Source organism: Topomyia yanbarensis, chromosome 3 (genome assembly GCF_030247195.1).
Source record: "Topomyia yanbarensis strain Yona2022 chromosome 3, ASM3024719v1, whole genome shotgun sequence".
Classification (NCBI taxonomy): domain Eukaryota; kingdom Metazoa; phylum Arthropoda; class Insecta; order Diptera; family Culicidae; genus Topomyia; species Topomyia yanbarensis.
In genome coordinates this window covers 223,651,195-223,673,723 of record NC_080672.1, presented here as the reverse complement: position 1 = coordinate 223,673,723, position 22,529 = coordinate 223,651,195, and the positions used below count along the sequence as shown (strand labels likewise).

The 22,529-nt window shown below is 36.0% G+C and overlaps 1 protein-coding gene across 1 annotated transcript in view; it reads left to right on the top strand.

Annotated features, from left to right (window-relative positions):
• The window catches only part of LOC131687693 (homeobox protein Hox-D4-like), a 156,935-nt gene that overhangs the window by 93,950 nt on the left and 40,456 nt on the right, over window positions 1–22,529 (top strand). The window contains exon 2 of the mRNA XM_058971789.1: window positions 14,885–15,039. Within this exon, the coding sequence (XP_058827772.1) occupies window positions 14,885–15,039 (155 nt within the window). The remainder of the gene's footprint in view (window positions 1–14,884; window positions 15,040–22,529) is intronic.

Genomic DNA, 22,529 nt, shown 5'->3' with positions numbered 1-22,529 from the left:
TCTTGTCTTTGTCTTGTCTTTGTCTTGTCTTTGTCTTGTCTTTGTCTTGTCTTTGTCTTGTCTTTGTCTTGTCTTTGTCTTGTCTTTGTCTTGTCTTTGTCTTGTCTTTGTCTTGTCTTTGTCTTGTCTTTGTCTTGTCTTTGTCTTGTCTTTGTCTTGTCTTTGTCTTGTCTTTGTCTTGTCTTTGTCTTGTCTTTGTCTTGTCTTTGTCTTGTCTTTGTCTTGTCTTTGTCTTGTCTTTGTCTTGTCTTTGTCTTGTCTTTGTCTTGTCTTTGTCTTGTCTTGTCTTTGTCTTGTCTTTGTCTTGTCTTTGTCTTGTCTTTGTCTTGTCTTTGTCTTGTCTTTGTCTTGTCTTTGTCTTGTCTTTGTCTTGTCTTTGTCTTGTCTTTGTCTTGTCTTTGTCTTGTCTTTGTCTTGTCTTTGTCTTGTCTTTGTCTTGTCTTTGTCTTGTCTTTGTCTTGTCTTTGTCTTGTCTTTGTCTTGTCTTTGTCTTGTCTTTGTCTTGTCTTTGTCTTGTCTTTGTCTTGTCTTTGTCTTGTCTTTGTCTTGTCTTTGTCTTGTCTTTGTCTTGTCTTTGTCTTGTCTTTGTCTTGTCTTTGTCTTGTCTTTGTCTTGTCTTTGTCTTGTCTTTGTCTTGTCTTTGTCTTGTCTTTGTCTTGTCTTTGTCTTGTCTTTGTCTTGTCTTTGTCTTGTCTTTGTCTTGTCTTTGTCTTGTCTTTGTCTTGTCTTTGTCTTGTCTTTGTCTTGTCTTTGTCTTGTCTTTGTCTTGTCTTTGTCTTGTCTTTGTCTTGTCTTTGTCTTGTCTTTGTCTTGTCTTTGTCTTGTCTTTGTCTTGTCTTTGTCTTGTCTTTGTCTTGTCTTTGTCTTGTCTTTGTCTTGTCTTTGTCTTGTCTTTGTCTTGTCTTTGTCTTGTCTTTGTCTTGTCTTTGTCTTGTCTTTGTCTTGTCTTTGTCTTGTCTTTGTCTTGTCTTTGTCTTGTCTTTGTCTTGTCTTTGTCTTGTCTTTGTCTTGTCTTTGTCTTGTCTTTGTCTTGTCTTTGTCTTGTCTTTGTCTTGTCTTTGTCTTGTCTTTGTCTTGTCTTTGTCTTGTCTTTGTCTTGTCTTTGTCTTGTCTTTGTCTTGTCTTTGTCTTGTCTTTGTCTTGTCTTTGTCTTGTCTTTGTCTTGTCTTTGTCTTGTCTTTGTCTTGTCTTTGTCTTGTCTTTGTCTTGTCTTTGTCTTGTCTTTGTCTTGTCTTTGTCTTGTCTTTGTCTTGTCTTTGTCTTGTCTTTGTCTTGTCTTTGTCTTGTCTTTGTCTTGTCTTTGTCTTGTCTTTGTCTTGTCTTTGTCTTGTCTTTGTCTTGTCTTTGTCTTGTCTTTGTCTTGTCTTTGTCTTGTCTTTGTCTTGTCTTTGTCTTGTCTTTGTCTTGTCTTTGTCTTGTCTTTGTCTTGTCTTTGTCTTGTCTTTGTCTTGTCTTTGTCTTGTCTTTGTCTTGTCTTTGTCTTGTCTTTGTCTTGTCTTTGTCTTGTCTTTGTCTTGTCTTTGTCTTGTCTTTGTCTTGTCTTTGTCTTGTCTTTGTCTTGTCTTTGTCTTGTCTTTGTCTTGTCTTTGTCTTGTCTTTGTCTTGTCTTTGTCTTGTCTTTGTCTTGTCTTTGTCTTGTCTTTGTCTTGTCTTTGTCTTGTCTTTGTCTTGTCTTTGTCTTGTCTTTGTCTTGTCTTTGTCTTGTCTTTGTCTTGTCTTTGTCTTGTCTTTGTCTTGTCTTTGTCTTGTCTTTGTCTTGTCTTTGTCTTGTCTTTGTCTTGTCTTTGTCTTGTCTTTGTCTTGTCTTTGTCTTGTCTTTGTCTTGTCTTTGTCTTGTCTTTGTCTTGTCTTTGTCTTGTCTTTGTCTTGTCTTTGTCTTGTCTTTGTCTTGTCTTTGTCTTGTCTTTGTCTTGTCTTTGTCTTGTCTTTGTCTTGTCTTTGTCTTGTCTTTGTCTTGTCTTTGTCTTGTCTTTGTCTTGTCTTTGTCTTGTCTTTGTCTTGTCTTTGTCTTGTCTTTGTCTTGTCTTTGTCTTGTCTTTGTCTTGTCTTTGTCTTGTCTTTGTCTTGTCTTTGTCTTGTCTTTGTCTTGTCTTTGTCTTGTCTTTGTCTTGTCTTTGTCTTGTCTTTGTCTTGTCTTTGTCTTGTCTTTGTCTTGTCTTTGTCTTGTCTTTGTCTTGTCTTTGTCTTGTCTTTGTCTTGTCTTTGTCTTGTCTTTGTCTTGTCTTTGTCTTGTCTTTGTCTTGTCTTTGTCTTGTCTTTGTCTTGTCTTTGTCTTGTCTTTGTCTTGTCTTTGTCTTGTCTTTGTCTTGTCTTTGTCTTGTCTTTGTCTTGTCTTTGTCTTGTCTTTGTCTTGTCTTTGTCTTGTCTTTGTCTTGTCTTTGTCTTGTCTTTGTCTTGTCTTTGTCTTGTCTGTCTGTCTTGTCTTTGTCTTGTCTTTGTCTTGTCTTTGTCTTGTCTTTGTCTTGTCTTTGTCTTGTCTTTGTCTTGTCTTTGTCTTGTCTTTGTCTTGTCTTTGTCTTGTCTTTGTCTTGTCTTTGTCTTGTCTTTGTCTTGTCTTTGTCTTGTCTTTGTCTTGTCTTTGTCTTGTCTTTGTCTTGTCTTTGTCTTGTCTTTGTCTTGTCTTTGTCTTGTCTTTGTCTTGTCTTTGTCTTGTCTTTGTCTTGTCTTTGTCTTGTCTTTGTCTTGTCTTTGTCTTGTCTTTGTCTTGTCTTTGTCTTGTCTTTGTCTTGTCTTTGTCTTGTCTTTGTCTTGTCTTTGTCTTGTCTTTGTCTTGTCTTTGTCTTGTCTTTGTCTTGTCTTTGTCTTGTCTTTGTCTTGTCTTTGTCTTGTCTTTGTCTTGTCTTTGTCTTGTCTTTGTCTTGTCTTTGTCTTGTCTTTGTCTTGTCTTTGTCTTGTCTTTGTCTTGTCTTTGTCTTGTCTTTGTCTTGTCTTTGTCTTGTCTTTGTCTTGTCTTTGTCTTGTCTTTGTCTTGTCTTTGTCTTTGTCTTGTCTTTGTCTTGTCTTTGTCTTGTCTTTGTCTTGTCTTTGTCTTGTCTTTGTCTTGTCTTTGTCTTGTCTTTGTCTTGTCTTTGTCTTGTCTTTGTCTTGTCTTTGTCTTGTCTTTGTCTTGTCTTTGTCTTGTCTTTGTCTTGTCTTTGTCTTGTCTTTGTCTTGTCTTTGTCTTGTCTTTGTCTTGTCTTTGTCTTGTCTTTGTCTTGTCTTTGTCTTGTCTTTGTCTTGTCTTTGTCTTGTCTTTGTCTTGTCTTTGTCTTGTCTTTGTCTTGTCTTTGTCTTGTCTTTGTCTTGTCTTTGTCTTGTCTTTGTCTTGTCTTTGTCTTGTCTTTGTCTTGTCTTTGTCTTGTCTTTGTCTTGTCTTTGTCTTGTCTTTGTCTTGTCTTTGTCTTGTCTTTGTCTTGTCTTTGTCTTGTCTTTGTCTTGTCTTTGTCTTGTCTTTGTCTTGTCTTTGTCTTGTCTTTGTCTTGTCTTTGTCTTGTCTTTGTCTTGTCTTTGTCTTGTCTTTGTCTTGTCTTTGTCTTGTCTTTGTCTTGTCTTTGTCTTGTCTTTGTCTTGTCTTTGTCTTGTCTTTGTCTTGTCTTTGTCTTGTCTTTGTCTTGTCTTTGTCTTGTCTTTGTCTTGTCTTTGTCTTGTCTTTGTCTTGTCTTTGTCTTGTCTTTGTCTTGTCTTTGTCTTGTCTTTGTCTTGTCTTTGTCTTGTCTTTGTCTTGTCTTTGTCTTGTCTTTGTCTTGTCTTTGTCTTGTCTTTGTCTTGTCTTTGTCTTGTCTTTGTCTTGTCTTTGTCTTGTCTTTGTCTTGTCTTTGTCTTGTCTTTGTCTTGTCTTTGTCTTGTCTTTGTCTTGTCTTTGTCTTGTCTTTGTCTTGTCTTTGTCTTGTCTTTGTCTTGTCTTTGTCTTGTCTTTGTCTTGTCTTTGTCTTGTCTTTGTCTTGTCTTTGTCTTGTCTTTGTCTTGTCTTTGTCTTGTCTTTGTCTTGTCTTTGTCTTGTCTTTGTCTTGTCTTTGTCTTGTCTTTGTCTTGTCTTTGTCTTGTCTTTGTCTTGTCTTTGTCTTGTCTTTGTCTTGTCTTTGTCTTGTCTTTGTCTTGTCTTTGTCTTGTCTTTGTCTTGTCTTTGTCTTGTCTTTGTCTTGTCTTTGTCTTGTCTTTGTCTTGTCTTTGTCTTGTCTTTGTCTTGTCTTTGTCTTGTCTTTGTCTTGTCTTTGTCTTGTCTTTGTCTTGTCTTTGTCTTGTCTTTGTCTTGTCTTTGTCTTGTCTTTGTCTTGTCTTTGTCTTGTCTTTGTCTTGTCTTTGTCTTGTCTTTGTCTTGTCTTTGTCTTGTCTTTGTCTTGTCTTTGTCTTGTCTTTGTCTTGTCTTTGTCTTGTCTTTGTCTTGTCTTTGTCTTGTCTTTGTCTTGTCTTTGTCTTGTCTTTGTCTTGTCTTTGTCTTGTCTTTGTCTTGTCTTTGTCTTGTCTTTGTCTTGTCTTTGTCTTGTCTTTGTCTTGTCTTTGTCTTGTCTTTGTCTTGTCTTTGTCTTGTCTTTGTCTTGTCTTTGTCTTGTCTTTGTCTTGTCTTTGTCTTGTCTTTGTCTTGTCTTTGTCTTGTCTTTGTCTTGTCTTTGTCTTGTCTTTGTCTTGTCTTTGTCTTGTCTTTGTCTTGTCTTTGTCTTGTCTTTGTCTTGTCTTTGTCTTGTCTTTGTCTTGTCTTTGTCTTGTCTTTGTCTTGTCTTTGTCTTGTCTTTGTCTTGTCTTTGTCTTGTCTTTGTCTTGTCTTTGTCTTGTCTTTGTCTTGTCTTTGTCTTGTCTTTGTCTTGTCTTTGTCTTGTCTTTGTCTTGTCTTTGTCTTGTCTTTGTCTTGTCTTTGTCTTGTCTTTGTCTTGTCTTTGTCTTGTCTTTGTCTTGTCTTTGTCTTGTCTTTGTCTTGTCTTTGTCTTGTCTTTGTCTTGTCTTTGTCTTGTCTTTGTCTTGTCTTTGTCTTGTCTTTGTCTTGTCTTTGTCTTGTCTTTGTCTTGTCTTTGTCTTGTCTTTGTCTTGTCTTTGTCTTGTCTTTGTCTTGTCTTTGTCTTGTCTTTGTCTTGTCTTTGTCTTGTCTTTGTCTTGTCTTTGTCTTGTCTTTGTCTTGTCTTTGTCTTGTCTTTGTCTTGTCTTTGTCTTGTCTTTGTCTTGTCTTTGTCTTGTCTTTGTCTTGTCTTTGTCTTGTCTTTGTCTTGTCTTTGTCTTGTCTTTGTCTTGTCTTTGTCTTGTCTTTGTCTTGTCTTTGTCTTGTCTTTGTCTTGTCTTTGTCTTGTCTTTGTCTTGTCTTTGTCTTGTCTTTGTCTTGTCTTTGTCTTGTCTTTGTCTTGTCTTTGTCTTGTCTTTGTCTTGTCTTTGTCTTGTCTTTGTCTTGTCTTTGTCTTGTCTTTGTCTTGTCTTTGTCTTGTCTTTGTCTTGTCTTTGTCTTGTCTTTGTCTTGTCTTTGTCTTGTCTTTGTCTTGTCTTTGTCTTGTCTTTGTCTTGTCTTTGTCTTGTCTTTGTCTTGTCTTTGTCTTGTCTTTGTCTTGTCTTTGTCTTGTCTTTGTCTTGTCTTTGTCTTGTCTTTGTCTTGTCTTTGTCTTGTCTTTGTCTTGTCTTTGTCTTGTCTTTGTCTTGTCTTTGTCTTGTCTTTGTCTTGTCTTTGTCTTGTCTTTGTCTTGTCTTTGTCTTGTCTTTGTCTTGTCTTTGTCTTGTCTTTGTCTTGTCTTTGTCTTGTCTTTGTCTTGTCTTTGTCTTGTCTTTGTCTTGTCTTTGTCTTGTCTTTGTCTTGTCTTTGTCTTGTCTTTGTCTTGTCTTTGTCTTGTCTTTGTCTTGTCTTTGTCTTGTCTTTGTCTTGTCTTTGTCTTGTCTTTGTCTTGTCTTTGTCTTGTCTTTGTCTTGTCTTTGTCTTGTCTTTGTCTTGTCTTTGTCTTGTCTTTGTCTTGTCTTTGTCTTGTCTTTGTCTTGTCTTTGTCTTGTCTTTGTCTTGTCTTTGTCTTGTCTTTGTCTTGTCTTGTCTTGTCTTGTCTTTGTCTTGTCTTTGTCTTGTCTTTGTCTTGTCTTTGTCTTGTCTTTGTCTTGTCTTTGTCTTGTCTTTGTCTTGTCTTTGTCTTGTCTTTGTCTTGTCTTTGTCTTGTCTTTGTCTTGTCTTTGTCTTGTCTTTGTCTTGTCTTTGTCTTGTCTTTGTCTTGTCTTTGTCTTGTCTTTGTCTTGTCTTTGTCTTGTCTTTGTCTTGTCTTTGTCTTGTCTTTGTCTTGTCTTTGTCTTGTCTTTGTCTTGTCTTTGTCTTGTCTTTGTCTTGTCTTTGTCTTGTCTTTGTCTTGTCTTTGTCTTGTCTTTGTCTTGTCTTTGTCTTGTCTTTGTCTTGTCTTTGTCTTGTCTTTGTCTTGTCTTTGTCTTGTCTTTGTCTTGTCTTTGTCTTGTCTTTGTCTTGTCTTTGTCTTGTCTTTGTCTTGTCTTTGTCTTGTCTTTGTCTTGTCTTTGTCTTGTCTTTGTCTTGTCTTTGTCTTGTCTTTGTCTTGTCTTTGTCTTGTCTTTGTCTTGTCTTTGTCTTGTCTTTGTCTTGTCTTTGTCTTGTCTTTGTCTTGTCTTTGTCTTGTCTTTGTCTTGTCTTTGTCTTGTCTTTGTCTTGTCTTTGTCTTGTCTTTGTCTTGTCTTTGTCTTGTCTTTGTCTTGTCTTTGTCTTGTCTTTGTCTTGTCTTTGTCTTGTCTTTGTCTTGTCTTTGTCTTGTCTTTGTCTTGTCTTTGTCTTGTCTTTGTCTTGTCTTTGTCTTGTCTTTGTCTTGTCTTTGTCTTGTCTTTGTCTTGTCTTTGTCTTGTCTTTGTCTTGTCTTTGTCTTGTCTTTGTGTTGTCTTTGACTTGTCATGAAAATTTCTTGAAAACACATGCACATGGTGGTATATTTCTCACCTTGCAGTACAGGGTACCAGAATCATTCTGCAAGGTTTCGTAAACAAAAATATTTCTTTCTATAAAAATCAATTTGATCGTCCTCCCAATTTTTTCCCAACCCACCAATTTCCACTACTGATCATGGAAATTTCTTGAAAACACATGGCAATAATTTTTTTTTCTTCTGATGGATACAGGATAGGGAAACAAAATCATTCTGCAAGGATTCTTTCTATAAAAATCAATTTGATCGTCCTCCCATTTTTTTCCAACCCACCAATTTCAATTGTTTCAATAGAAATAAATTTTATTGTCCTCCCAATTTTTCCAACTCACCAATTTCCACTACTGATCATGGAAATTTCTTGAAAGCACATGGCAATAAAATTTTCTTCTTCTGATGGATGCAGGATAGGCAAACAAAATCATCCTGCAAGGTTTCTTAAACAAATATTTCTTTCTATAAAAATCATTTTGATCGTTCTCCCAATTTTTCTCCAACCCACCAATTTGCACTAATGATCATGAAAAATTCTTGAAAACACATGGCAATAAAATTTTCTTCTTATGATAGGGAAACAGAATCATTCTGCAAGGTTTCGTAAACAAAAATATTTCTTTTTTATAAAAATCAATTTGATCGTCCTCCCAATTTTTTTCCAACCCACCAATTTCCACTGGTGATCATGGAAATTTCTTGAAAACACAAGGCAATAAAATTTTCTTCTTCTGATGGATACAGGATAGGCAAACAAAATCATCCTGCAAGATTTCGTAAACAAAAATATTTCTTTCTATAAAAATCAATATGATCGTTCTCCCAATTTTTTTCCAACCCACCAATTTCCACTGGTGATCATGGAAATTTCTTGAAAACACATGGCAATAAAATTTTCTTCTTCTGATGGATGCAGGATAGGCAAACAGAATCATCCTGCAAGGTTTCTTAAACAAATATTTCTTTCTATAAAAATCAATTTGATCGTTCTCCCAATTTTTTTCCAACCCACCAATTTCCACTAATGATCATGAAAAATTCTTGAAAACACATGGCAATAAAATTTTCTTCTTATGATAGGGAAACAGAATCATTCTGCAAGGTTTCGTAAACAAAAATTTTTCTTTTTTATAAAAATCAATTTGATCGTCCTCCCAATTTTTTTCCAACCCACCAATTTCCACTGGTGATCATGGAAATTTCTTGAAAACACAAGGCAATAAAATTTTCTTCTTCTGATGGATACAGGATAGGCAAACAAAATCATCCTGCAAGGTTTCGTAAACAAAAATATTTCTTTCTACAATACAAAAATCAATATGATCGTTCTCCCAATTTTTTCCCAACCCACCAATTTCCACTGGTGATCATGGAAATTTCTTGAAAACATATGGCAATAAAATTTTCTTCTTCTGATGGATGCAGGATAAGGAAACAGAATCATTCTGCAAGGATTCTTTCTATAAAAATCAATTTTATTGTCCTCCCATTTTTTTTTTCCAACCCTCCAATTTCCACTGGTGAGCACGGAAATTTCTTAAAAACACAAGGCAATAAAATTTTCTTCTTCTGATGGATACAGGATAGGCAAACAAAATCATCCTGCAAGGTTTCGTAAACAAAAATATTTCTTTCTATAAAAATCAATTTGATCGTTCTCCCAATTTTTTCCAACCCACCAATTTCCACTACTGATCATGGAAATTTCTTGAAAACACATGGCAATAAAATTTTCTTCTTCTGATGCATGCAGGATAGGGAAACAGAATCATTCTGCAAGGATTCTTTCTATAAAAATCAATTTGATCGTCCTCCCAATTTTTTTTCGAACCCTCCAATTTCCACTGGTGGTCATGGAAATTTCTTGAAAATACAAGGCAATAAAATTTTCTTCTTCTGATGGATACAGGATAGGCAAACAAAATCATCCTGCAAGGTTTCGTAAACAAAAATATTTCTTTCTATAAAAATCAATTTGATCGTCCTCCCAATTTTTTTCCAACCCACCAATTTCCACTACTGATCATGGAAATTTCTTGAAAACTGAAAAACTGAAAACTTGAAACATCAAATTTCTTAAAATTTTCTTCTTCTGATGGATGCAGGATAGGGAAACAGAATCATTCTGCAAGGATTCTTTCTATAAAAATCAATTTGATCGTCCTCCCAATTTTTTCCAACCCACCAATTTCCACTACTGATCATGGAAATTTCTTGAAAACACAAGGCAATAAAATTTTATTCTTCTGATGGATACAGGATAGGCAAACAAAATCATCCTGCAAGGTTTCGTAAACAAAAATATTTCTTTCTATAAAAATCAATTTGATAGTCCTCCCAATTTTTTTCCAACCCACCAATTTCCACTAATGACTATGAAAATTACTTGAAAACACATGGCAATAAAATTTTCTTCTTCTGATGGATGCAGGATAGGGAAACAGAATCATTCTGCAAGGATTCTTTCTATAAAAATCAATTTGATCGTCCTCCCATTTTTTCCAACCCACCAATTTCCACTAATGATCATGTAAATTTCTTGAAAACACAAGGCATACAGGATAGGCAAACAAAATCATCCTGCAAGGTTTCTTAAGCAAAAACAATACTTTAAATGAAAATCAATTTTATTGTCCTCCCAATTTTTCCAACCTATCACTTTCCATGACTGATAATGGAAATTTCTTGAAAACACATGACGATACATTTTTAAATTTTTGTTTGATGCAGGATAGTGAAACAGAATCATTCTGTAAGGTTTTCTAAGGAAAAATAATTCTTACAATAAAAATCAATTTAATCGTCCTCCCAAATTTTGTCCCACCTTCCTATTTTGGGATATTGAAAAAAAAGTGTGTGCTCACTAGCGCCGCCTTCAGGGTGATATTCAATTTAATCATTACATAATTAAATAGTCCTTGCCCCAGTAACAATGTAGGCTTTATGGTGGTTTTATAGCCACTTATACAACCTAGATTGCACTTGTAGCGTGCTATAAAACTTCAATTGTGACTTGGATTACATTACAGAAAACGTCATTTTCCTAAATTAATAAACTTTACCTAAAATGTCTCCCTAGCGTCGCCTGATGGGCGAATTCTGTAATTATCTATTCGCCGTCGGGTAGCACTCGACTCGCTGATGAATATTGTCGAAGACATCACACTTCTAAATAATGTTCTCGAGATTCAGAAATTGAAAAATAATACATGCTCACTAGTGCCGCCTGGTCTATCTATTTCAATTAGTTTTGACCATAATCGCGTAGCTCTTAACCTTCTCTAATTTTTTTCCGAGAACACCATCTCCTCCAAGTTATTAGACGTTTGTGACATACTAAATTCCACATTGTGCTGAAAGCTGGTAAGCTCACGTTAAAGTTATTCAATGATAGTTGCGTTTACGAGAGGTTAGATTTATTTACTCTATTGTATAGCACCCCTGGCGCTGCAGTTATCAATTAATTGGACATCCAATTTCTCTAAATTGAAGGTCTAAGCAAACACAAAACAACTTTACCAAATGAAGTATGGTGCTAAATTTTAACTCAGATGAAATATTCGAGCCCCAATTAGTCGAAATCCCATAAGCTAAGTGATTTCTATTACGTGGGTACCGCACAATACGAATCCACATATGTAGTAGGAATCAGCGTATCAAAATTCAGTATGTAGACAATCTTGGAGAACTTTTTTATCATTTGTGGAATTATAAAAAATCCAAAAATTGGAATTGTAAAACAAAACGATGAAAAATTAATTGCGCAATTCAGAAAAAAATATTATTCCTCGAAGAGCTCAAAATTAACCAAGTAAGTACACATTTTTCTGTCAGCAGTGCTACCGCCAGTTGCTGGATGTAGTCCTGGTAGCACAATCTTCCTGACCAATATAACTACTAAAGCATTTTCTGTTGATTTGTAAGTGATCGATTTGGATTTCAGATCCTTTGTCAGGTGATCTGCAGGGAGCCATGTGGGTATTTAAAACTACGTGACAGATTTGTGTATTCCAACGTTGGAATATTCAAACAAATCCATTCAGTCAATCCTTTAGACGTAATCAGCGAGAATGGTTTTATGGCAGTTCAAACTACGCATATCATTTACAATACACGGTTAATCATATCTTTTTTATAAATCATTATAAGTCAATGGAAGTGTAGTAAGTAAATTGATTAGAGAGAGCCAAATAAAAGTTTTTCAAAAATTCAACGGAAAAAATGAAATTGATATAACTATTATTTCCTTATTTCAATGAACTTTAACATTCAATAAAGCGATAAAATATTATCAAGTGATTCATTTTCAATCGTCCTGGTCGGGACTATTGATTGATTCATAAATGAAATACGATACGGCCGTTATAAAATATACTTCCTGAAAAACTCAAATTTTCATGGCGTAATAACGCTATGGAAACAAAGAAAAGTTGTTGCTGATTTTCGTGATACCTACTCTCGAATCTCAATAAAACAAAAGAAAAAGAAATATTATCAAAACAAATATATTATTTTGGTTTACAATCTCGCAAAATGCGTCATTTAATTTTTTTTAAATCCAAGTATCAGTATGATAATTAGGGTTGCCACCTCTGAATAGGCTTTGACCCGGAGATTTTCAAAGCGATTCCTCGGCATTTTAGAGCACTTTAATTGCTTGTTATTATTACCTTAGAGTAAAGCTGGAAATTGTTCACGTTTGAGAGCGATTTTTTCGGTTTAATCAGGTGTAGTATTTCACTTCCCCGACTAAGTGTATAGAATATTGCTCTTCTCCACAACTAACAGGAAAAGGCGAGCAAAGAAGGCAGACAGCGGTATCGTATGGGAAGCACTTTGTGGTGTCGGTTATTCATCACCAGAGGTCACAACAAAGGGGTAAAACTCACCTTTCAAGCCAACAGTTAAAGGTCGCTGCAGGAGTAGTAACAACACCGAAAGACTCGATGTTGCTCTAGTCAGTTGGATTGGAACAAATCTGCCATACGTTAGTGCAGCACCACTAACGGTGAAGTGATTTGGTAAAATTGCAGCAAAATAACTTTTTTACACCATTTGGAGCGACTTAGTGGGATGCAACATTTTAATTGTAGCATATAGCGAAATATTACTTTCCTTAATTTGGAGTAAATTTGATTTATTTTTCATTCATTGCTTTGTGAAAGAAATCAGCAATATTTGGTGAACTCATCCTCGCCACCTTGAAACGAAGAGTTAGTCGGACAAAATAAATCTGAACCAAAGTAATAGTTAACTTAGACTTTTAAAATATTTTGTGAAGAATAAAATAATTCCACAAAATTGAAATTGCGCTTCTTCCCACCAAACCCGGAGAAATTAATGTAAAACCCGGAGGCCCGGAGATCGCTTCCGAAAACCGGAGACTCCGGGTCAAACCCGGAGGGGTGGCAACCCTAATGATAATTATTCCATGAGAATCTGAGGAAACTTTGCTAAGATTTCTTGCATTTCTGAAAACACGAAACAACATCTGTGTTCAAAAATGTTTCAAAGCAGTCAAATCCAGTATGAAAATTAATTATAGGGATCCCAATTTTCGTTCGTTGGTATTTGTGGAATGTCGAAAATATTTGCTTCAACTGTTATAAATTTCATCAGGTTTTCATCAATGCTGTATGGAAATCGGTTTCTTAGAAATAAAACCAATCTTACAAAAAATTGTGACATGTGATAATTGATGGAACTTCCAAATAATTTTCAATTTGGCAAGCCTCCATTATTGTTTGGAATAAAGCCAAAGATGTTTTTAAATATGTGTCATCAATTCAACACAAAACCGTTGGTTTCAAACGATCATCAGTTTCAAAATCATCAAATATCAATATCAATTCAAAATAGAAAATGTTTTTTTTCCATTATTTGGCGTATAAAGATAAAATAGCATCGCGGTTTGTTTCAGTCTCGTAAAATAAAAAAAATATCATAGATCTCCCAAGAGGATCGAAAATCATCAAGTTTCAATGAAGACATTTATTTGAAATCATTTTCAACTATTTCTACATTCAGAATTACTCAAAAACAGTTGACGGTACACTGCGACGGTACACTGCGTATCGCGAGGAAAATTGAAAAACGCTGTTATGAAGTTTACCAAAACGATTTTTTCTTCATACCATCAGATTCCTTGGTTTCTAACGAATCCGTACATATGCAACACTTGGGTAGTTTTGTAGGAAATATCGAAGAAACAGCAGGTTAAAAATATTGCTCCACTTTTACGCACCTATACATACACATTTTACTTTAATTGTGTCTGTGCGGGTGGAAAAACTGCGTCTAGTAAAATGGAAATTTTTCAATGAAAAGCGGAAAATATGGAAAATCGGAGAAAATCACGTCCTAGAAAAATTGTTTAGCTATGTTGTATTGGAAAAATCAAAATTTTAAACGCATGATTGCAAAAACTGTGTGCTTTTTCAACCGGAAAAAGCACACAGTTTTCCGAGTTGGAAAATTTTGAATTTTCCATTTCAGCCAATTCATAGTAAAAACAATTATCTAGGTCGTGATTTTTTTCTTTTTTCCATATTTTGTCATTTTCATTGAAAATAAAATAAAAAAACCGCAAAAAACACGAAAAATGGCGGATTGCCCGACGGGGGCCTTAAACCAAAATGGGAAGCTTATTACTACCACTACGTTACTTAATTTCAAGCGCAAATAGCAAACACATGTGCTAGTTAAACCAAAAATTTACTGGCAACATTACAGCGGCATTTAGGAAGCAGTTGGAGCGGTCGCCTGTTGGACGACACAGGGTAGCGTCCCTCCACAGTCAGTGTAACGGACTTCTAGCTCAGCTACACTGGCTGTAAAAAACACAGCGCAGTGATCTGCTTCGCCAGCCGTTCAACAGGGAACTGAGCGTGTCTGGCCAAGTCCGTTCTTTAAACAGTCGATGATGACGTCATTCATAGAAGCGTTGCGCGCTAGGTACACCAATCCGTCGTACAGGGCTTGGGAAGCGCTATCTTCTGTGTGTTAATGCGCGATATTTTGACAAGGTTGTACATTATTTAATTTTTTAATGCTATGATATCAAAAATCTTTGGGTTTATCTAATGGAATCTATTCTTAGAAGTATTTCGGGGCGATTTGCGCAAAAAATTTGAAAATTTATCGTGTGATGGCTGAATTATATGCGTTTAAAATTGGTCCACTTTTCGTTACAAACCATTTTTGTAGAATTTGCAGAGTGCACCCCCATATCGAAAACAAAGACGTAGTCCTACGTCAAAAATTATTTAAAAATATCCACTCCAAGCTACTAAGTTCGGATCAACGACCGGAGTGTACATCGCAAGCTAATTACAAACGCACTACTCCACATGATGAATAGACGAACCGACGCCGACTGCAGTGTTTGTCCTGATTAAATGGATAGCATCGAGCATAATTTTTTTCAATGTAGCGAAAACAAAAAAAAATCGCGTCTTCGTAGCGATTGATCGACGTCCAATATAACTGCAATCTGATGATTGCATCTACTCAGTTCTCCAATATCAACCCAGACAGGGCGGGAAATATATAAATTTTATTTACAATAAGAGACTGGACAATAATTTTTTACAGAAAAAATATCTCGCTTTAGAGACAGGGTACGACAACTGTCGCCAATATAATAATCATGTGTTCTTCCTGCTACGTTATCATAGCCCAAGCATAGCATATGGATTTGTGCATTGGGCCGGAACCCCAAGGGCTCGAATCTTACATCTGGGGTGAATTTTTCATATAACTGCTTTCGTTTAACTCACCATATTCATCTGTTTTCCCCGTTGGATACCACCAAAAAGTCTTAATCTTAAACATGCAAAACAAAGCTGCCGTAACAGGTATTTCAAGTCTCGCTATTCTTGATTTGGTGAGAATATCAGTCGCCATTGCTGCAATTTACAATTTTCAGAATTCCGTCTATGGAGTAAGAAAAAATAGGGCCAGGTTGGACAAGAAAGGTTTATTCACCACATGATGTAATATAGTTTCAATTCATTAATGTATTTGTATATTTTCAGGGCAACACACAGTGTATGGCAAAAACCGACGACCCCGAACGGCTTTTACGTCTCAGCAACTATTGGAACTGGAGAAACAATTTAAGGTTAGCAAATATTTATCACGGCCGAAACGATACGAGGTAGCCAACAATTTACTCTTATCAGAAACACAGGTAAATGCATAACGATTTCGCCAAATGCGCATGTATTTTTAATGATATGGTGATGCTATGCTGAGCTTTGCTTGCATTAATATGCAGTGATATTCTAGAAGATGTTCTGCCCATGTTCCTGCTCTTACCTAGCTCACAAGCTGTGCTGTGTACAAGCGAGCTCTTTTTTTTCTTGTTAATTTGACTCCATGCGTTAGCATAACTGAGCCGTGGGTCTTTTATGATTTTTGCAATATGTAAAAATTAAAATTAACTTTCATGTGTCCATAGGGTCTTGTTGACGCAGCTTGCTGCTGCGTGTTGAGATCCGTTTGGGTACTTTACCCTATGCAGCTTTGAGATGTGAGTAAGAGAGCGAGTGCAGATTAGGTCAAACTGCTGTCGTATATAAATGAAAGCTGATAGGTGAGCGACTATCTGCCATAAAACCATAATTAGTCGATAAAAATTAGTATAGATATATATGTGTAGAATAAATAAATTATTTTAAGGATGTAAAGAAATAATTAAATGTTGTCAATTTAATGTTTATTGTGATACATTATAAAAATAATTAAAATACTCCACTTTACTATTTCCGACCAACGGTCAATTTAAAAACCCTAGAACAAAATTTGTTAAACAATACACTTTAGATTACAACACAAAACACATACATGCAATGACTGGTTTACCGGAAAAGGAAGAAAATGTGATAAGTTTCGGAAAAGAGAAGAAAAGAGAAGGAATTGGTTAAGGATAGGTGGTTATTGGGTTAAGAATTTCATTGAGCTGACTTTACGAACAGATAGCCCAGCGATCAGATAGGGAAGTTTAACTGAAATAGTAGTGAGTTAATACATTAAGCTAACATTCAGAGATCAGCAGTTAGTTATAAAAAGACGTGAAGGTCTTTAATCTTATACACAGAATCCGGTATGTCCTATAAAAGCTCCACCCAAGTGCCCAGTAGCATAACCTCATCACAATAGTAGAAAATCCTTAAACCATCTGCCAATTTCCCTCTTAACAGGACCTATTCGGTTTCTTTCGTGAAACCTCCGACAAACCCGCACCTTACGGGCCGAAATATCATACCCGATCAAACGAGGAGACGATACGGGACTAGAATAGCCAACAACGGTCACGTGGGCTGAGATGAACGTGCACCTCGTGTGAGAACACCACGTGGAAAACCATCCAACAAGTCCTCAGCCTCGTGAACGCTTCACCCTTTCGCTGCCTTGTTCATATGTGAACGTTGGAGATCGTTTTGATCTTGTAAAGAAAAGTAGCAGCGCATAGTCATTTGCCGAGAATTGGCGAACACTCAACCCGTCGGGAAAATCAACCCATCCGCCCAAAAAAGCCGAACACCGAAGACACCACGCATCCTACGGTCGGGAAATCCTCATCTGCAGTAGATACAGTCGTCGCCTGCCACCAACACACACAAAGACACGCTTTGTAGGTAATAAAGTTAAGTCTTATTTGATCGAGTCGAGCTCTTGTCGTTCTGATTGGTGTCCCTATAGCCGACCTTGAGAGTTCCGTCTCCCACGCTAGAGCTCGCCTGTGCAAAAGAGGCCGTTGAGAGCCAACACACCAAAAAATTCTGAATTTTATCGTTGACGTAATTGCAATCATGACACAATTCAACAAACCGTAATTTCCAAAATGACGGAACATTACCGTATTCCGTTTAATTTTACATGAAACATATACTTTACATGCGCAATGACATAAAATTACACTTCCTACCATTCAGAACAAACGCTGTATGACGAGTAAAATTACATGATTTACGAAATTAAACGTCATGTAAAATTAAAATCAAACGTAAAACTTAGTCATTTTTGATGCTCGTATATGTCAGGGTCAGGAGACGTAAATTTACACTATATTTTCTAGGTGTGCACCCCAGACGGCCCCCGTGGCTTGACCAGGGACTAGGGGTTTTGTCGAAGTCCGTCTGACCGAGAAGTAACACCATCTGTCCCCAAGGTGCGTCGGTTCGTCTTATCTTGCATTTTCGTTCACGTCCATGTCGTCAACAGTGCATTCATGATGTTCACGGTCCGATGTTCTTGTTTGTTTCTTGTACTTACGGGTCGCTGTTGTAAATCCTTCGTCATCCGTATTTGATTCTTTATTGCTGGTGTTGGTTGTTGGTTTAGAGGTATTTGGTGTAATTATTGTTACTTCGCTCTTTGAAATGGCAGTTGGTTTGGTGGCACTGGGCTGGATCGTTGTTGAGCTGGTGTTTGTTACTGCCTGGTCCGCAGTCGTTGGTTTAACAACCGGTTGTGGTTTAGCATACGATGATTGTATACTGGTTTTGGTCGTAGCAGGTGGAATTTCTTTAGCAGTCTCTGCGCAAGGTTTTCTGTGGTGTAGCGGCTGATCATAATACTGGCATGTAGGAATTTGCCCTGTGTACGTGATTAGTGTTCGTTGAGAGGGAATAGGTTTTGTCGGACGCATTCTCACCACACGAATGCTGTTGCGGAGTCCTGGGAAGAAATTCCTCCAGGTATTTTCCGTAGCACTATTCACCTCTCCGTATTTGGACATGATTTTTTTGATAACGGAAGAATTAATACGTAGTGCCAGGTCATGCATCTTTATTTCAATACTATCAACAACTATATACGTTGGGATAATGTATAAAATGTCATTACATTCGACGACGTGTTTCATGTTTTTCTGGGAAGCCAATGATTCTGCTTGATTAATGTTTTTGAACATAATCAGTACCGCATGACGTAAATGATGGAATTGCACCGTATTAACTTCTGCTACGTTGAGCTTCATGTTCACTTTCAATATTTGCTCCACTTCACGAATTGATGGTCTTACAGGACATTTCGAGAAGTCAACAGCAACACAGTTTGCCCGCAACAGGATATACTCTTGCTTTGTATTGTCACTCATTGTTTGTTCACGTTTCACATACTAGGTAGAAGGAATCAATTTTTGCATTTGCAAATAGACCAAGCGACGCGCGGGTTAATTTAATTAAGAAATTTCCATATATATATATATATATATATATATATATATATATATATATATATATATATATATATATATATATATATATATATATATATATATATATATATATATATATATATATATATATATATATATATATATATATATATATATATATATATATATATATATATATATATATATATATATATATATATATATATATATATATATATATATATATATATATATATATATATATATATATATATATATATACATATATATATATATATATATATATATATATATATATATATATATATATATATATATATATATATATATATATATATATAAGTTACCGAACAGCCCATGCCACCATCCAGAAGCACTATCAGCAGTAGCCAACGTGCCATGCCGGCACCTATGGCAGCAACCGACATCGGTGTCAGCAGTAATCGTCCTGCCCAGCCCGCAAACGGGATTTATCAGGTTACAACGAGTCGCTAACCACGCGACACATTCACACCAATAAATTAACTGACGAGAACAGTTTGAATCATGCATAGGTTACCATAAGCAAGAAAACGAATAAACGATTCATTCGGACTTCTACCCTCATAAGAATAAGTTTGATTTTTTAAAAACCTCAACGCTGAGGTATAGTTGATTACTGGCGCAGTCGGTAGGATGCGTCAGAGGTAAAAGTTAAATTTGTAATTAAACTCTTGAGAGGGAGAAGTCTTCGGCGGGCAACATTACTGTTCATCCACACAGAAGTACATCATCCTATTCGACCAGGAGACGATTGCGAATTAGCAAAAACCCAGGCGCATCCTAGATGACCGGCATCTCATCCGCGGAAGCATTACTGATGGCTGACCAGGAATTTGAGGTGAGTGCCCCAAAATTTTCTTTTAATTAACCCTTACTATGAGATAACAAGTGAAGTGTGAAAAGAGTGCAGTGATAAGTGTGAAGTGAGACACGCGATTTCTTTTTAATTTTCATGAAACGTGTGCTACGATCCCAAAAGAATATGTCTGACGAGCAGGTACAAGATTTGCAGCAGCAAATCAGAAATCTAAACAGAGTTTTACAAGATCGCGATGAACAAATCGCTAACTTACAAGATCGCCACGAAAATGAGAATTCCGGCTCAATCCTGTCGACACAGATAGACGAAGAGTGTCAGAAGGGTAAAATACCGGACCTCATTAAAAATTTGCCAACATTTTCGGGAAATCCGAAGCAGATAAACCATTGGATCACGTGTGCTGATCGTGTAATCAAAATATATAGTCATCTGATGGGCACGGAAATTTATGACCTGTGGCTCATGGAGGTGCGAAACAAAATTATAGGAGAGGCTGGAGATTTATTGGCCTCCAGCGGCACTCCGCTAGATTGGGAAAAAATTAAAGAACAATTGAAAATTATATACGGCGATAAGAGAGAATTGTCTACGCTGTTGCAAAAATTGTTTTCATTAAAACAAAATAGAAATACCGTCAGAAATTTTTACACGTTAATCAGTGATTGCCATACTGGAATTTCAACATATATTCAAATGGATACTCAATGGCAGCATCCTGCCGAATTAGTGAAATTTGTAGAAAAGCTATGCCTCGAAAAATTTATCGATGGCCTAGACGAACCGTATTCATCGCACGTAGGGTTACTACAACCTATTAATTTAGGGCAAGCATATCAGTATGCTAACGATAAAGCGAATAAAATAGCTAGAAGAAATGGTGAATACGACATCAAACAGAATGGTCCCAGAACCTATCAAAACAATCCTTTGCCTAGACAAAACCCGAATGTTAGAACATTTCCTCACTCAAACTTCCAATCATCATCTGGTGCAAACAGACCTATAAATAATTTTTCGAATTATCATCCAGCGGAAAATCACACTCGACCCGTAAACACTTATTCAAATTTCCAGCCAGGGGCAAGTCATATCAAAACTGAACCCGCACCGTTTAACAAATCCAATCAAACTAGATACACACAGAAACCAATTCAAGAACTATCGAATCAAGAAGTTGAAACTAATGAATACGAGTATGAACCCACATATTACTCAGAAACGGAGGAAAGGCAACATACAAACCCTCCGGAAGCATACATTGAAGAGGAGACCGGTAATGAGATAAATTTTCATACGGCCCTGAGTACACTGAATCTAAGATGAAAGCGGATTTCGTCCCTTTCATCGTAGTAGCGAGTCAAAATGGACCTCTGAAATTTTTAATTGATACAGGCGCTAATAAGTCCTTCATTAGTCCGCGCCATATAAATCTAGGTAATGTTTACGAAACCGCGACACCCATGAAGGTAAATAACATCAGTAGCAGATTTGAAATAAATTACTATATGGAATTGAACCCTTTCTACGGAAATAATGGTTCAAAAAACTTAATATTCCTAATATACGAATTCCACGATTATTTTGATGGATTAATAGGATACGAATCCTTGAGTCTGTTAAACGCAGCTATTTCTACAAATTCAAATGTACTGCATTTGCCTTTTGCTGACATAATCATGCAAAATAAATACCCTGAAACATCAAAATTTCAACTTTATTCGAATGAGACAAAAGTGATCGAATTGCCGTTGTGTCAAAAGGACGGAGAATTTCTCGTTTCAAAGGACGCATTTATCGAAGATAAAGCTTTTATTCATGCTGGTCTTTATAAAGCTGAAAACTTTTCGCCCCAAGTATTAATTACTAATACGAAAAACGCTTTTAATCCACCTAACAGTGTGATGAGACATTTCTTATAACTCTTATCACTCTCTTCGGATATTATATCGTTTGAGAACATTTAGAACTTGATGCTTCGCGATGTGTTTGATAACACATACTACATGGGATAGTGGCAGGACTCAGAGAATCGCTCAAATCAGCATAGGACAACATCAGTGCTAGAAATCTCAAACCAAATCAATGGGAAAGCGAAAAAATGGCCCATAAAATAGACATACCCACGAATTATTGTTAATGCTCTGTTAATAAAATATCTATATCGTGGTGGGAAAACTGAATTTTCCTAAAGGGGTTATATATTGTACTGGGCCAAAAAAATCGAAGTTTTTTTTGAATCGATTTGAAGTTTATACTTTACTCAAATTTCCAACGCGACTGAGAACTAAGAAATCAACGCTTTTTCTTGAAAAGGGCGATACTAGCAGTGATACCATTCAATGAAAATCAACAGTGAATATTTCCAGACTTGGTTTTATTTCCTATTTAAGAAATATTGTGTTTTTACATCCTAGATTGCATGATTCAGTGATCGAAACCCAAAACTTCATAAAGTATTTGAAATTATTTAATTAAAATTTGTTTTTGCTATTGAAATTGACAAAATGATAGTATCGCCCCTTTGGCGATTGTTTACTTTTTCGGTCCCACCTATCAGCATTAAAGTATCGCCCTTACGTTTTTTACAATAACTACCGTTCTGCACCACCGATTTCGTCCGTGTTTTTTCAATAGCGATCATTGTTACTATTTACAGCTGGTATCAGCTTGATAATCCTAAAAAAACGAAAACAACAGTTTCGCCTCTAAACTGCTAGCAAAAAAAGTATCGCCCTGTTTGTTTGCATGGAACGTGGAGGGCGAAACTTTAAATAAACAAACAAAAATACAGTTTCGCCCGTTGTATTTTTTGCAATATCGTAGAATCCAAATTTTAAGGTTAATTTGTTGCGTTTCAAAGGCCTCATTCGCATGTATGAAAAAAGCCTTATGTTTACATTTGTAAGTATCGCCCTTTTCACAAAAAAGCGTTGAAATGAAATCGCAGCTCCTGATATCACACTCTCTGAAGTGCATGCGTGCATAGTTCCAAATTTTACTTCGACATCGACTTTTTCTAAAGGTGACTTCCCAGTAGTATCCTTGATTTGCATTATTATCGCTAATCCTAATGCCAAAGAACAAATAAAAACCTCTCGAAAACGAACCGTTTGGGAAAATCATCATCATTACTGGAATTTTCATTTTCACGAATCTTTTCGATAACCTTCCGTCACTTGCGTTAATGCACTGGGTGCACAGTGCTCTGAAAATCTAGCGAAATCGTCTTAGGGCACCAGCGGGTCTAATTCAGAGCTATCTGCGAGGCGAATTAAATCTGTAAAGAATACTAAAAATTAATTTCTATTCCATAATTTTCACTTCTATAATTCGAGAGATCGTGCTCACCGCAAGCCATGAAAAATAGACTACGTTGTGAAGCGATGGTCACTATTTATTAAAAAATCACGGTTAAATAAAAAATTAAACTATTTAAAAATTTCAAATAGTTTATAATTTTCACAAACTTATTAGGAAAAATTGCTTAATAAGCTTTCGTAATATTGTGTAAGAAAAAAGCTGAAAATTTCAGTATTTTCTCTATCTGCAACATATAAACCCTTAAGTATACCTATTAATTGGTACACGAACTGAATTAGGTTCGCCAAATTTTGGAAGAAGTCTATAAAATAAC